At 40.6% G+C, this 15,576-nt stretch overlaps 1 protein-coding gene across 1 annotated transcript; it reads right to left on the bottom strand.

The window, feature by feature from the left end:
* Positions 1 to 2,847: 2,847 nt before the first annotated feature.
* Positions 2,848 to 14,345, bottom strand: TM2D1 (TM2 domain containing 1; the record flags this gene model as incomplete). Its single annotated transcript, XM_079535538.1, has 6 exons — positions 14,191 to 14,345; positions 13,514 to 13,587; positions 11,783 to 11,891; positions 7,535 to 7,626; positions 4,134 to 4,207; positions 2,848 to 2,958 (listed from the first exon to the last, which is right to left on the bottom strand). Exons 1-6 carry the CDS (start codon positions 14,331 to 14,333, stop codon positions 2,848 to 2,850), a joined length of 603 nt encoding a protein of 200 aa, XP_079391664.1. The 5' UTR covers positions 14,334 to 14,345.
* Between the last annotated feature and the right edge of the window lie 1,231 nt (positions 14,346 to 15,576).

The following is a 15,576-nucleotide window of genomic DNA, read 5'->3' as shown; positions in this document are numbered from 1 at the left end:
GAAAGATCTCCTGAGCATCTGCAAGGCAAACATATCATTTTTCTGGAAACAAGGCAGGAGGATGACACAGTACATTGTTTAATTGCTTCTATTGCTTTTCAACTATTTTTTGAGAAAAACCAAGAGAGAAGATTATTCCAGTGCAGTAGGAGCCATCAGAACCACACAGAAACGCTAAGATGGACAAGTTGATTGACAGGTGAATGCTAAAGCAGACAGCAACACAGAAAATCATCATAGGACAGACGTTTTGGTAAATATTACCATAGCCAATTTATTATTAACACAGTGGGACAGCTTTACATCTTGCATCACACTTTTCACAGTCCTTATGGTAAACGTGCCGTATCTGACAATTACAAGATGAAAACAAAGACCTCACTAACTCTGTACTGGCCCTGCAGTACTTATCTACTTACTCAGTTAACCCTCTCTAAACTTCAGCTGTTCAACCCAGCACGTGTGTTCAGATACAGAACATAATTTCAGTCATGTCCTATACAAGCTGCAAAGGTTATGTCATCTGTGACATTAATTTCTACAAGACACTGCAGAAAATGGAGAGGGTTATGGAAGAAGTGGAAAGTTGTTAGTTTGGGAAGAGGGTGATGTGGAATGCCATCATCTAAAGAGAAGAGAAAAACCTTGTGCTAATGCTCCAAATGCCGTTCTATCTGGTCACCCTTCTGTCTTGCTGCTATGACAGAACAGTGCAGTCCTGAGAACTCGGGAGGCATTGTGAGACATCACAAATGGAGGACTGGGATGAAAGAATCCATAGTGGCTTTTTTTACTCTTTGGATTGGTTCTGGATTAATCTTCTGTTTCTACAGAAAGACTGTAAATTAGTTTAGAATAACTGATCTTTCCTTCTGCTGACCATTTTATTTCTGGGAGTAACAATCTATGTGACAGACCTCTTAACTAATCATATTTTCATCTGATTCACACATAATGGTCCCGGCATTCTTTTAAAAATAATGAAGCACAAGATGGACTGCTGCAGTCACCAAGTCAAGCCCTCTGCTACTTGTACATATGGAGATCCATTTTAAAATGAAATCTTGTGAGATGAGTTCCCCGAGATTTTTTTTTTTTTTTTTTTTTTTTCCCAAATTGAATTGCATGCAGTATTGTGCTATTTTCAGAGCTATATTATCAGCTGCAGCGTTAGAAAACAAAAAGCAGACAAGTCACAGGATGATATGAGCCACGGGATTTTATTTGATTCCAGCATTTATTTTCCATCCACTTCCTGTCTGGTTTTGAAAGTGCTCATTTCAGAAACTGAAGCTGACACGCATAAAGACCATTTGGTGAAAGACAAAGGGGAGATGCAACAAGTGTCAGGAAGGTGAACGAATCTAATGGAGTATTCTTGTCTCTTTGAACCCATAAGTAGAGTGTGTTAGCAAGTATTCCAAAGTTATGTCTTTTCATGTGAAGGAAAGAATTAATGTTAAGTACAAAGTGTTGTGTGTGGTTGATTCTCATTACATCATACGTCAGGTTTCACTGATTTGGAAAGCATAACAGGATTTTTATTTTACAAAGTTTCCTGTGCACCAAGTCTTAATGTAGGTTTAAAAGAGACTAACAATTGTGCATTGAAAAATCAATTCAGGCATCTAATTTTTGTAAAATATTGGCTGCAGACACTAACAACGTTTCGAAAGTTTCATCTGAAAAGCAAAAGGATAGCCCAAATTACTGAAGGAAATCTACACTGAAGTTTATATAGCGTGGATGTGTCGTTCAGTTACTGCTGGTTTTCATAAGAAGGTGAAGGGAATGTTTAAAATTGGTCAAATAGCATCAAGATTCTGTTGACACGTTTTCTGTCTCTGTGTATACGTTTTTCTTTGAAGAAACATCCACGTAAATCTTGGCTATCCTAAAGAATTTGGTCAAAATGCTTTGAAGGACACAGGATTTATTTCACAGAAACACAACTGATTAAAAAGAAGAACCTTCTAAGGGCTTTATTCAAACAAAGAATTCACTTTTTGGACATTCTGTATCTGTAAAACAGATGCATAAGTTTCTTTTCAGGAAAAAAAGGAAGTATGTATCTTACTATGGGTAGTTGCAAGAGAGGAGGGAAAAATATTAGTTAAAAAAAAAAAAAAAAAATCAGAATAACCATAACAGCTATATGGTATTCTAACCTCGGTGCACCCAATGGTCACCTTTCTATTTTGTCACCCATGGTACTATTTTTTAAGTAGACATGTTTCTACTGCTGATTAGCATTGATCAAATTGTACAGCTTGCCCCAAATTTGTCTTCAAACTTTACAGAATTGTTTCAGTTAAAAGGATTTCACATGCTATGCCAGCACAAGTTTCAGGGCCACCTGGACTTTACCTAACAGGATAGAAAGAAAGGCCATCTGTGGTTTTAGTTCATTTCCAAACTGTGATGCACACAGTTCTGAAGACAGATCCAAGTGCCTTCCTGGCCCATTCATGCTAAAACTCACACCGGTTTCAGTGCACTGAAGACCAATGCAGATCTTCAGAACTACCTCCTTCCCTCCCTTCAACCCTGTAAATTATGCCGAGGCACGGAATAACATTGTGCAAACAGCAAAAGCCTGCTTATTTCATAACTGTACAACCTCACCACAAACTGTGTGCTCACAGAAACAGAGCAGTCAAAGAATCCTGGCTCCTTTGTGGTAAACTCACGCACTTGATGAATTTTCGTATTTTATCATCTTTGTTCAACGTGTGTCTAATCAGTTCTGATGAAGTGTAATTAATAAGTCACCAGCAATTCCAGTGGACGACTGGATGCTTCTGTAAAACTAAAGCACACTTCTGCATGTGACACTTACTGCCAGGGTTAAGGGTAGGTCTGCATCTTCCTGAACGTCGTGTTGGTAATAGTGAGCCGTGTGAGCCTCGCTCCATAATAATCTATAATGTAACTAGAGCCATCAGAAGGTCCAACAATCTACAAGAGAAAAAAAAACACAAGACTTTTCAATATAAAGTGAAATATATGCTTTGTGCTAATGTCTCAATTATTGCTAATTTTCCCATCATAAAATTAGTCATGCTTAATTACCCAAACAGAAACTAGATTTATTTTGAAGTTATGCCGTAGTTTAACTATTTTAGCGAGCACTGTCTCAGGAGGAACATTTCCCTGGGGTTTCTAATCAACCAAATTATAGAGCTGGGCACTGCTGCTAGGTTAAGCTGATGAGGATTTGAGTCACAAAATCAGGCTTACAAATGAGTGGGTCCCAAACCACTTTTCTTGAACAAAGGCAGGCAGGTAGGAGAGAATTAGGCTGATGACAAGAGTATTTGAAATACTGCACAGGTAAGCAACAGAGAGACGGAGAGAAGATCACGGTGTTTTTGTTCTGGAAATGCTAAACTGATGGAGAGTCACCAGGGAGATGAATAAGGAGAGATGAAAGATACTCTCAGTGTGTCAGTAAGCCATGAGGCAAAACACATTGATAGTAAAGAAAGAAAATTGAGGATACACGTATTTCAAAAGTTAAACATTTTTCTATTCGCCCATATAAATAACTTCTATATCCTCAATGTTTTTTGAGTTCACGATAGGCGATGCATAATTTGTGCTCAATGGATGCACTGTAAAGTAAGACAATTTGGCAATTTTATGATGTCACAACATGTCACCCCAGCTGGGAATTTAACCATCAAGAATCCTACAGCAGCAGCTCTCTGGTGATGTGGGACTTCAGTTTGAAGAGGCAGGAAGAAATGGGCAATGTCTTCTCAAGTGCATGCTGCCTAAACATCCCAGGTGACAAAGCAATGTAAATGCAGAGCTTCGGGACTCTGGGAACACCAGGACACCTCTCAGGTGTCACAAAAAGAGCTCAGAGGTTCTGACACTGAATTTATGGTGCTACAGATTCCGAGCTATTCTTTCTAAGTATTTAAAGACAGTTCATTTTCTCATTTTAATACAAACAATAAATACCTTTTGCCCCTGTGTTTTACAGCATCAAGCTGGAAACAGAGCCACAAGAAATGCCTTGATTTTTCAATACACAAGAGTTCTTAGGTTAAAATGCTAACAAGGAATTAGTAATCAAAAATTTAGCAAATACAGATTTGTATCTTGCTTTGAAAGCACCGACTTACCTGCATTGAAATAAGTATGAAATCAATTAAGCTACCAATTCCACAAAATCCTACAGTGCAGAACTTTAACAAACCTAAAAAAAGAAAATAAAATTTAACAGTAGCTTTACCAGTGTTTATGAAGTCTGTATGCTGCTGGTTGCAATCACATCCCAACCCTCCACTATATATATATATTATATATATATATACATATTTAGAACTGAAGTCAAATATCTTTACTTATCAGGGGAAACACCATCTGAACATGCATCCTGAATGCACTTGAGAGACTGAAGTAATGTTCTTTCAAACCGATATCTATCCTTGAACAAGTCAAAAGTTGATAATCAAGATACTGGAAAATTTCATTTATTTGCAAACAGAGAGAAGAAAATCCCAAGTTGGGCTACAAAATTTACTTATGAATAGAATAGAGGGAGACTCTCCATTGTGAGTTGGAGCATGTAATGATTTGACTTAGAGAACATGCTACTTCAGAAAATCGTTTTAGTATCACTCCTGTAGTTTTGCTGAAATATGAATTTATTTTGAATACATATACATGTACATACACAGAAACACTTCTTTTTAATCAGTATTCCAAAAAGGGTGGGGGGCTTTTATACAAATAAATGAAAGATTCATAGAAAATATATGGGAATAGCAACTAGCAAATAAATGTTTCATTGAGAGGCGGACAACTTTTGGAAAGTGTGTTTAGAACAAGATTGACTCATTTTTTTTTTACTTTTTTTTAATATCAGTAGTTTCTTGTACAATCAATATAATACGAAGAGTACTATAGATATTACAAGTTGATAGTTGCTGAGCTAAGCAAACATCTAAGTTATTTTGAAAATAAGAAGACATTTGTCTCTTTACTGCATCCTCACTGTACTTCCAGGGACCAGCATGCCTCTGAGGCGAGGAACAAGCATGCTGATAACAGCACACAGGTAGTATCTTGTGGCACTTCTTGCCCACCAACAAGTCGTGCTGTGCTGCTAATGCCTGACATTAGTGAGAAAGCACACCAGTTTTCCCCAGCCAGCTCTCAGTCTGACGCCTGAAGGTCTCCTGACCTCTGCCTCCTCCTCTGAGCTCCCCTCTCCCTTGGAAGCAGCGATCTGCCCAGCACACCACCTCCTCTCCCCCATGCCCTGTTTCTGAGGCTCCACATGGGGAAGAGTGGGGGAGTAGCGGCTTGCACACTGTGGGAAGAGCATCCCTCCATCTGGAGACAGCTCCCATCGCTGACAAGATGAAAAGAGCTGATTTATAAACTTTAGCGAGACAGTTTATCATCATTCCATGGAATGACAGTGTAGTCAGAGAGAACAGAGAAAATACATCTAATGACCAAGAGGATGAATAGCAGGACGGTCTTCCAGCTGATTAAAAGAAAAGCCCACGTGCGTATTGCAGCTGAAGTTGTGCCACTTAAACGTGCAAAAACTCAGGCTAAAACAACTCATCCCCAGAAACTGACGGGTGAGATTTGCTGTGGTCAGATATGGTTTGCCTGGTATCAGTGCAAACGTTACATAACAAAACAGAAGGGACACAGCCACCAAAAAAAAAAATAACTAGCCCTAGGAAAGAGCGGTTAACATGATTAAATACTATCAAATCCTTGGTGACCACATTTACTCTGTTACTACCTCACCACTGAAATATTTCTTTGTGACACTCACTATGCCATTTCTCTCCAGCTGCAGTCCCAGAGCTCGCCGTCAGCTCACCTTATAGGAGCCCAGCAGTTCCCTTACCATGCCAGTTCCAGCAGTGGCTCCAGTTCACTCAAGGAACCGTCTGCATCCTGATGAGCCACCCAGTGTTCCATTACTGGATGCAGAAGTACTATTTCTGAATGTGGCACAGGTTTCTGGAGCACGGGGTAAAGTTGATTTTTCTTCCCTGCCCACTAGCAGGTCACACTGAGAAAATAACCTGCTCCAAAGCATGGGGGTAAAAACAGCAGTCTTAGGTGGTAATAACTCATGTTTAGTTCACAGTGTGTGGGAGAGGAAGAGTTGCCTTCCTATTTCTTCACATTCAGTAGCTTGTTTGTATTTGTGCTCTCTTTAAGATAAGAGGAGGGGGAAAAAGGCAAGTTTACACACTTCATTATGTTTGTACAAAATATTTAAATGCTAATCCCTTTCTTTATCATTTTTGCTAAGGTATGGATGCCCTAAAAAAATAATTTGCCACCACGAAGGAGTCCAATTTATTGATTTTATTTTTCTTTTCTACTGTTGAATTTTTCTTGTTTGGCTTTTAAAAGACAAATTTTTGTCTTTAGAGGAGTTTAATTTTAAGTCTTTTGAATACTGGCTACAGTATATTCCTGTGGGGTTAGTAAGCATGAGCCATACAGAACTCTTATATAGGAGCCGAATATTTCCATTTACTGCACTGCAATATACTGCAAAATAAATACTGCAAATTATTATTCCAAATCCAATGATACAACAAAAATGTGCACCTGAGCAACTCCCAAAATATCTTCTTAAGAAACAGGTGGACAAAATCAGAGCTAATTATGGAATCTCAAGGGGAAAAGACACAGATGTGAACCTGAGATTAACCAGAAGGAAAACAAAACAAAACAAAACAAGGATTTCTATTTGATGGGCAGAAACTCAAAACTCCCAGCTGAAAGGACAGTAACATGTCCAGCTTTTTCAATTCACTGCTCCATGCTATCTAGACTTAAATTTACTCCATTTGTCTGGCTCAGAAACAGAGAAAATCCAAGACAACGAAAGTAATTCTAACATACTGAAGTCCCCATGTTATTTAAAAGCCACTGGCACCATCTCCCTGGGAATCAGGTCCTAAAAGCTGTAAGAAGAGGCAGTTCCTACTAAAGGTCCCAGCTTCTGCAGAGCTACTACTAATACCATGCGCCGTCTTGGCAACAGCACTTGCCAGAATAAATTCCACATTCCCAAACCCTGGGTTTACCATAAAGTTTGTCCCCTATTTACCTGTTAGAACAAAGCACCATTTAAGTAGCTGGCACATCAGCCAAAACGACTTCTGTTCCACTGGCTGACAGAGAATGCAGTTAAATACCAGCATAAAGCAGAACAAATGGCAATAATCATGTTTGCTTGTGAAGGTTTTGTCTGCTGGATAGCTATATATCCATTTGTCATCACTGACTCCAACAGGATAGGAAGCAGAGACATAATAACCCAGGATTTTATCTTATTTGAAAATGAAGTAAAGCTTCTAGATGTAAATACCAAAACTATGATAGTCAGCACTTTTTATTCAAAATATATATTCACACAAACAGCTCAGTCATTACAATAAGCTTCACCTCAAAGTAAAAATAGAAATAAGAATAATAATAGAAAATAATAAAAGAAAATAAGAAAAATAATAGAAATAAAAAGAAATAAACTTACCTAAGGCAGGATAGCCTAGATAAAATCTATCTGCTCCCAACCATCCAAGGAATAAGGACAGAGCCACTGCCACTTTGTAAGAGTATCCATTACTGCCAAAAGAAACAAGAAATGTAGACTGCAAAATATATGCACTCCTATTTTTGAAAATTAAATAGCGACTCATTTGCTGCTTCGGTTAAAATAATTCAAGTCATATTTGTTATTTATCTTAAATTAACAAAGACAGAATTGATGTTAAGCTTTCAAACTTCACAGACATCCTCCATAAAGCAACCTCGGCTTTCCCAATTCTAGAATACTCTTGCAGAATACTGATTCTTTTGATCGTTATTCTGGAACTAAATCATCATTTCTTGTCAAGAAAGACATAATTCAGTTGCTGATACATTCCCAGTTTTACAGAGCATTTTCTAATAGGTCAGCCCTATTGAGACAACACCGGAAAGCTAAGAGGTGTACGCACACTGTCTGTAGGCATTAGCCTCACATCCAGCCAAATAGAGAGGAACGGGGTAGACAGGTGAGATGTCAGCAGAGACAGTAATTGCAATGAGATCTGAAGGAGAAACGAACCATGGCCACGGGCTGAAGAAGCCGCAGGAAGGATTCAACAAAAAGGGTAAGACGTGCAGCTATCCACGTACTACACACTAAGGGCAGTAAATGGCACGCGCTCTGACAAATGAAAAGGACTGCGAACTGTATGAGGATGTCAGTGGCAGACAGACACCTGGAAGCTACGCATCCCACGGCCAGCCACACCGAACACACAGATACAACAGGCTTCCTGAGATCCACACTAATTGGCACCGTTCTCGCCCACAGCTGGAGTGATGTGGCCACCGAACCATTTGCAATTTTCAGTCACTGCTGATGTGAACTTTATGCTAATAGGCAAGCCAGAAATGTACGGCCATCGGTACTAAAACTGTCCTCTGCTGCATTGGCGAAAAGCTACCCTCTGAAAAGAGCAGAAACCCAAATGTAATTAGGACGTTAAAAAATCCAACAATTTACTGTTCTGATATGTGCATTAATATGTGCCAGCAATTACTTAATAAGCCCAAATTAAACTCTTGGTTGACAGCTGAATAAAACATAAGAGTTTCACAAAAGGCAGTAGCTGAGAATGGTCCAAGCACCTTTATTAAGCGCTTTCAATGCCAAATAAAGATCTACATTTTTGCTTATTATCTAGATTTACTGACTTTAAAACTTAATGGCAACATTAAGTGATTAAACGATGACTCCTACCTCAATATTTGTTATTTAGTGCTTATTAGCAACATAGGACATACTGGGCATTTCTGGAACCTAATATAATGTAAGTGACCATCTTTAGAACTGTCTTGTTTCCACTGTAAAGAACACTACTTGTTTTACTTAAAAGTTAAGGTAAACTTGGAAAATGTTTCTCAACTGAGATGCGTCAAGAAGTCATCTAAGGACACCAATACATAGAACCCTCGCATAAAAGGTGGGGACACACTTTTAGATGCTCCTGATCAGAAACAGTAATGAAGCAAACTTAGCATCAACGCTGCATTGAGATGCTTTGAACAGGAGACCAATCTGCACCTCAGCAACAAAACTGAAGGGCAGAAGAAATCTACCAGGAAGTGGAAGCATGAAGATGCTGTTAGCAAGGGTGCATCCACTCTTGTATATCCTTTCTTATTCATTCTCTCAGATAAAAATATGTGCCGAAGACTAACGCAGCAAGTAAGAAAAGAAAACTTCCCATTAATCTAAAGCAACTTCTGCAATTGGGTAAAAATACAATTCCTTCCCAGTTGCTTTTCCAATTTTTCTTATTTATTGGCCCATTCAGTCTTTCTCTGTATGTTTCTCCCAGTTTCTATTTAAAAACTTCTCTTCCTGCTCTTCATACCAGTTGATACTACACATGGGGCTGCTACATGTGACGGTGTTTTCTGTGCTCTTTCAACACCTCTTAGCACTGCTGCAAGGCCTGCCCACACTCAACTTCAGGACTTGCACAGCCTACCGCTCTAAGGGCTTCTTGCTTGGAACACTAAAACTTGAACAATATATATTTTGAGTAATCAGGGCTTGAACATATTAAATGCAAAAAATGATAAGTGTGCCAATTTGGGGAATTCTAGAATTTGGCAAAAATCTACCTCCAAAACATTAAATCAAAACCAAATCAAATCAATCACAGCTCCCACTTCTTTGTTGTAGCAACAGGATTAGCAATTACAAGCTTTTCCATGAACAAGTACTATGAGCAACTGAATTTGAACACATCCTCTTGAAACAGACTCATGGTCTTGCTCAAAAAGAACAGGATCCCTGAACTGCTGGTAAATTAGGGTTTTGGCCAAGGACAGCATGCTCATCTGCCCTTTCCAAAAGCCAGGGACAGACATTAACCTGCTGCCCCCACACTAGGATGATCCTGCTGTAGGAAGATGCCTTCTCAGACCAATTTTCTGGTTAAATGATGTGCGGTTATTTGTGCCAGAAGACAGCTAGTTTTCATCACATCTCAGATAAGATGTTGGAAAATCTCCAAAAAGCAGCAGAAAGTGAAAGCGTGCCGTTGTATTATCAAGCTGGAGAATTCTGCTTAAAATAATGTTTCCAAGACTTAGGTAAAAATACCTTATAAAATGTTGATATAATGAGAAATAATCAGACTTTTTAAACAAACATAAGTATGAAGGATAGCCATTTTAATCTTGCTGCCAATTTTACCTGGTTTGGAAGCTTTAGCAAGGGCATGCCTATTTAACTCTCCCAACATTTACAGCTGAATTTCTTAGAATTTCCAGCAAGCCCACAAAGGGTCCTCTTCCACGTCTGTCATACAATCATAGGATTGGAAAAGCCACAGCAAGTTGTTTTCATAGTTGGACCACTGATTATTTTATTACAAACAACAGTCACTGTAAAGTGACAGACATCAGAAGAACAACACATTTCCTGCCTACATAAATTGCTTTTACAAAAAAAAAAACAATTTTATTAAATGAGTGTAGTTCATCTTATTCTCAGTCCCCCTCGCAGATGGGACTGAAACACAATTGCTTCTGGACAAAAACGTGACTGAAGTCTATTTTGCTAGCATTTAAATTTGATTAGATTTAATAATATGTTTTCTACAATTTGCTGAGCTCTGACTGTTGAGAAGACTATATGCAGAGAAGATTTATGAAACTAAGAGGCAGAGCTGTCCTTCTGAGTTAGACAAATTATTGAGCAGTACCCCATCAGAGTTATCTGCCTACTAGAGCAATACCAGGGTTAAATTCTAACCCTAACCCTGTATATACACAGCAAACATTGCAACTGGAGTTGTAACTTCCACAAATTTCAGAGCTGGACAAAAGAATAAGATTCCTGTGTGAATCTAAAAAAAATATATACTAAAAAAAAAAGAGAAACAAATGGTGCTGACAGGTGTTCGCTGATCATTACCACAGGCCAGTTGGAACATTTATTGGTGTCCTGAGCTTTCTGTTGCTCAGTGTGTTTCAGAAAAAATACTAGGTTCACCATTTTCAAGTTTCAGAAGCAGGCTCTTAAATAACATGCAAGACTTGATTAAACACAAAGGTTATTCAAAATTAGAGAGCAATTCCTCTAGAAGAAAATTTGGGGGAACTGGAGAAAGACCAAAGCTCCCCAGTATTCAGGCACGCAACCTAAGCTGCAGCTACAGGCACACTTCAAATCAGCACCAACTGGCTGCTGAGCAGTGTAGCACATTCCAGCCCTCTTTCATCCCTCTTTCTTACCTTGATTTAGCCTCATCCCAGTTGCTTGCTGGCACAAGCACTTGAAGTGACTGTACTGTGACTCAGACTGGGGAACTGATCCACACTAGTTCAAACATAGATCACTTCCCAGATTGAGTATACAGTGGAGTACCTCAGGGAAAGGGATGGAGAGGAGTCCCCAGATAGCTCCTTTCAGCAGCTGTGCTGATTTTAAGCATATGTGAAATGTAGCCTTAGAATTTGTAGCAGTTCTTTGCCAGAGTAAGTACTAAGATAGAGCATAAATAAACAAACAAAAAGTGTCCAACACAAAGACAGATTTACTTATAAACACACATGTTGTATCCTTTTATTACTTATAATGTTTATTTAGAGGTGAAATACTGGGCAACACGCGTACAGTATTCTATATTCTTCCCTCTGTCAAGGCACTGTACCATTTTAGAAAAATTTCAATGTAAAACAGGCAAAATATGACAAAAAACGACGGCATACTTACACATTACGGCATGCAATAGGCTTGTAAAATCCAACTTCCTGACCAGTAAAGACTTTTTCTATGCCCAGGTAATCTCTGCAAGTAATATTTGGTGCTGGCAGGCACTGAACTGAGGACAAAAAAATATTTGAGAATAAGCAGTTACTGACTGGGTATTGTGGAATTTTTCTGGCAAGACACAAAATTACACCGTAGAACAGCTTTGATACAGAGCACACACAGGCATGTTATGTAAAAAAATTTTTTAAAGCAAGACCTATGACCAACTTGTCTTTTTGCACAACACAAAACAAAACACAGAAACCGAATTGCTGCCAATTCAGTTGCCATTTCCATTTTTGCTGCATTAGGAGACAATGGGAGATCTAATAGAGAAAAAGGATCATGAGAACAGTCAAATATTGAAACAAGCTGCCCAGAGAGATGGTGTAATCACCATTCTTAGAGGTTTCCAAGATCTGGAGTGGACAGAGTCCTGAGCAGCCTTCTCTAAATTCATTGCCAATTCTGCTTTGAGCTGGAGGTGGGATTGTATGACTTCCTGAGGTCTCTTTCAACCCAAATTATTCCATTATTCTAAGCTGAGGCTTGATTTATAAAAGAGCCAAACTGGAAGGCATAGCAGAAAATGACATCTGCTAAAAGTCTGCAATGTATTACAGGAATATTTGACGCTCTTCGGTGTTTTAGTGAGTTGTTTTAAAAGAAAAGAAATCCAGTCCTTTACACACTTTCTATCATCTTTCAATACTTGCAAGTCCTGCTGATTAGTTGCAACGGAACTGCTAGCCAGGTTCAACATTTCTTTCTGGATTTTCCAATAAACAAGGATTTAGATTTTTTTTTTAATTATTTTTTATTATCTACTCATATTGCATCCCAAAAAAATTAAGTAGAGTTTGGATGCTTTGAATTAAACCCCTACTGGTTTGGATGATGAAACCCAGAAATGTTTATAGACTGCAGTAGTGTTCAAGGATGAGCTATATGACTAACTTTTTATTACACAGATAACACTGTAAGAGGAAGCGACTGAGATAATATGGGGACAACCAAGCCTGCTGTATCTGTAAAAATTCTATACAGATATAGAAAAGAACATGTTAATTAATTTTGCAACTTTCCCCTCTCTGAAGAAAACATATGGTGTCTTAAATGCAGTAATATGGTAATTGGTTAGACACAACTACCAATCTGATCAAACTGCAAAACGTTCAGCTCACTGACTGGCTGTTTATCATCAGGAACACATATGAAATAAACTAAGGGACCAATTTCAGCATGTTTCTGTTCTACGCCAAAGAACATCAAAATAAATGTAACTGCTTTCAAAACAGAGCCTCATGGCACCAAAAAATCTTGATGACGGAGGGCACCATCTTTCCTTGAAAGAAATTGTGAAGATTTTGAGCCTGTTCTGTCAGTTCTTCTAATAAGTGTGTGCAAAACAGAGTATGACAGGGATGGTTTGTTCTTATCACAGGAGTGGAGAATGGAGCCTGGAGGATATAACATACTTTGAAGAAATTTATTAGAAACCTCATTTACAAACGCCCCGATCGGAGTAATTCTTTCAGTAAAGCATCCAATGTATGCAAATGCGTAAGCTTTCATACTAATGACATTACTGATTCCATGTTTTAGAAGCTCAGCTAGCAGGTACACGAATGTATGAATTGAGTACTTCCTTGGAAAATGCAATTACCATCAATATACGTTAGAAATCCTTACCATATGCCGTGTGATTTGTGCAATTCATTGGTTCCTGTGTGCTATTGTCTATTTTAGGCTCATCACACATATATGTTCAGGCAGTTGAGGAAAACATTTTTCATATCAAACACTCCAACAGGTTTAACGCTCATTTATTCCTCCCTCTCCCACCTTGGAGGATTTAAGACCTACCTCGATGTCAGCTTCCCTTCTTCCCCATCCCCCCAATAGAACAGCACATCGCCATGCTGCAAATCTGCTAATCCAATTTAATACACCGCTATATTGCATAAGCTGCGCGTTAATTAGCACCGCAGTCAGGACGACCTGAGGGAACCACAACATTTATCTGTCACAGCCTCTGCGCTGGGGCAGCACCCCGACCTCATTTCCTGCCTTATTTCAATACAGAGTAGCTTCAAACTGAGGCACTGGGCTGAGCGTCCTGACCATAAAAATAAGAAGGTAGTGAGGACGGGGGTGCCTCATCCAATAGGATTTTTTCGTTGAAAAACAAACAGCCCGACCCTGCTCGCGGCCACACAGCACAACAGCCCCAGATAAAAGCGTGGCACAGCGCCCAGCTCCCTCCCACCCCTTCCTCAAGGGGTCCAGGGTTGCTCCGACCCCGCTCCCGTCCGCCCCTCACCCCGGCCCATCGCCATAGCAACGCGCCCCGCCCGCGCTCAGGATATTGCCCCAGCCGCAGCTCCTCGCATTTGGGCGGCGGCTCCGGGCTCGCCGCTGCGTCCGCGGCTGCGAGCCACAGGAGAAGCAGGAACAGGGCCTCCAGCTCGCCTCCCCGCCGCCCCGGGCCGGCCGGCAGCCGGGCGGCCATGATGGAAGGAGCGGCGGCCGTCAGCTGACCCGCGGGGAGGAGCGGGTGCGCTGCGGGGTGAAGCGCTGCCTTCGGGGGGGACGGAACGGGGGGAGCTGAGCTTAGGTCTCAGGTTGCTGAAGATGCTGCTTTGATATTTCTTTATTTATGTTGTTTGTTCATTTTGAGGGGTTGAACTCAGCAAACATGGCTCCCGAGGCACTTCAGCTCAGCGCTGAGGACGGAGCGTGCCCGTACTAAAGATGGCGCTGGCACAGCCTCCTCAGCGGGCTCGTTCCCTGAGTAAAGATGGCGGCGCCCGCTTCAAGCTTCAAGTGCGTGGTGGCGGCCTTCTGCCCTCACTCAAGATGGCGGACCCACGGAGCGCCGTCTGAGGAGGAGGCTGAGGGCTAGAGCGGCGCGGGGGCGGTGTCTGGAGGAAAGGATGGAGCAGGGAGGTGAGCACCGCCCTCCTCTCCTGAATACCAAAGTAGTGACTACAAACAGCCGGGCATCCCCGTCTCCTGCAGCGCTGGGGCTCGTGAGTATCCCGTGCGTTGTCCTCAGTGCTCTGGGCTCCTCTGGAAGAATTTGAGGAATAATTCTCAGCGCTGATGAGATACAGCAGGTGTCCTGTGCCTGCTGTGTGCTGCCGGGGCAGTCCCTGCAGGAAATAGTTTGAGATTGTTGTGTTTTCACATAAAACTGGTTCTATGCTTCTAGAAGTTTGGGTTTTTTTTTTTTTGTTTTTTGTTTTTTTTTTGGTTTTTTTTTTTTTGGTTTTTTGAGGACCTGGAGCAGGCAAGCTTTGTCTTCAGCGTGTGCTTTTTGTAAGGTGTTTTGTGGTGATTCCTAACCTTTCCCTTTTCTCACTTTTTCTTTTTTTACAAGGTCAGTTCCTATTTTTCTAGCATTTTTGACAATTCCAGTTTTCAGCTGTGAGCTGCAGGGGACTCCAGGCTGTTGGCATGGGGTGAAGGAACACTGAGTGGCAGATGCGCCCAGGACAAGCAGCGCTGCTGCCAATAGGCTTCCTTCTGCTCCAGAAGCATTTCCTGAAAAACACATGGGGACCCAGAGACTGAAAACAATCACAGACTCATTAAGGTTGGAAAAGACCTCTAGATCTCCAGCCTACCCCACTCACTAACCATGTCCCTCAGTGCCACCTCCACACATATCAGGAACATCTCCAGGGACCGTGACCCTGCCGCTCCCTGAGCAGCCCATGCCAGTGCATTGCCATCCCTTCTGAGAGTTTTCT

The sequence above is a fragment of the Tetrao urogallus genome (genome assembly GCF_951394365.1).
Source record: "Tetrao urogallus genome assembly, chromosome: 5".
NCBI lineage: Eukaryota > Metazoa > Chordata > Aves > Galliformes > Phasianidae > Tetrao > Tetrao urogallus.
The sequence above is the reverse complement of the archived record's forward strand: the minus strand, read 5'-3'. Positions and strand labels throughout refer to the sequence as shown.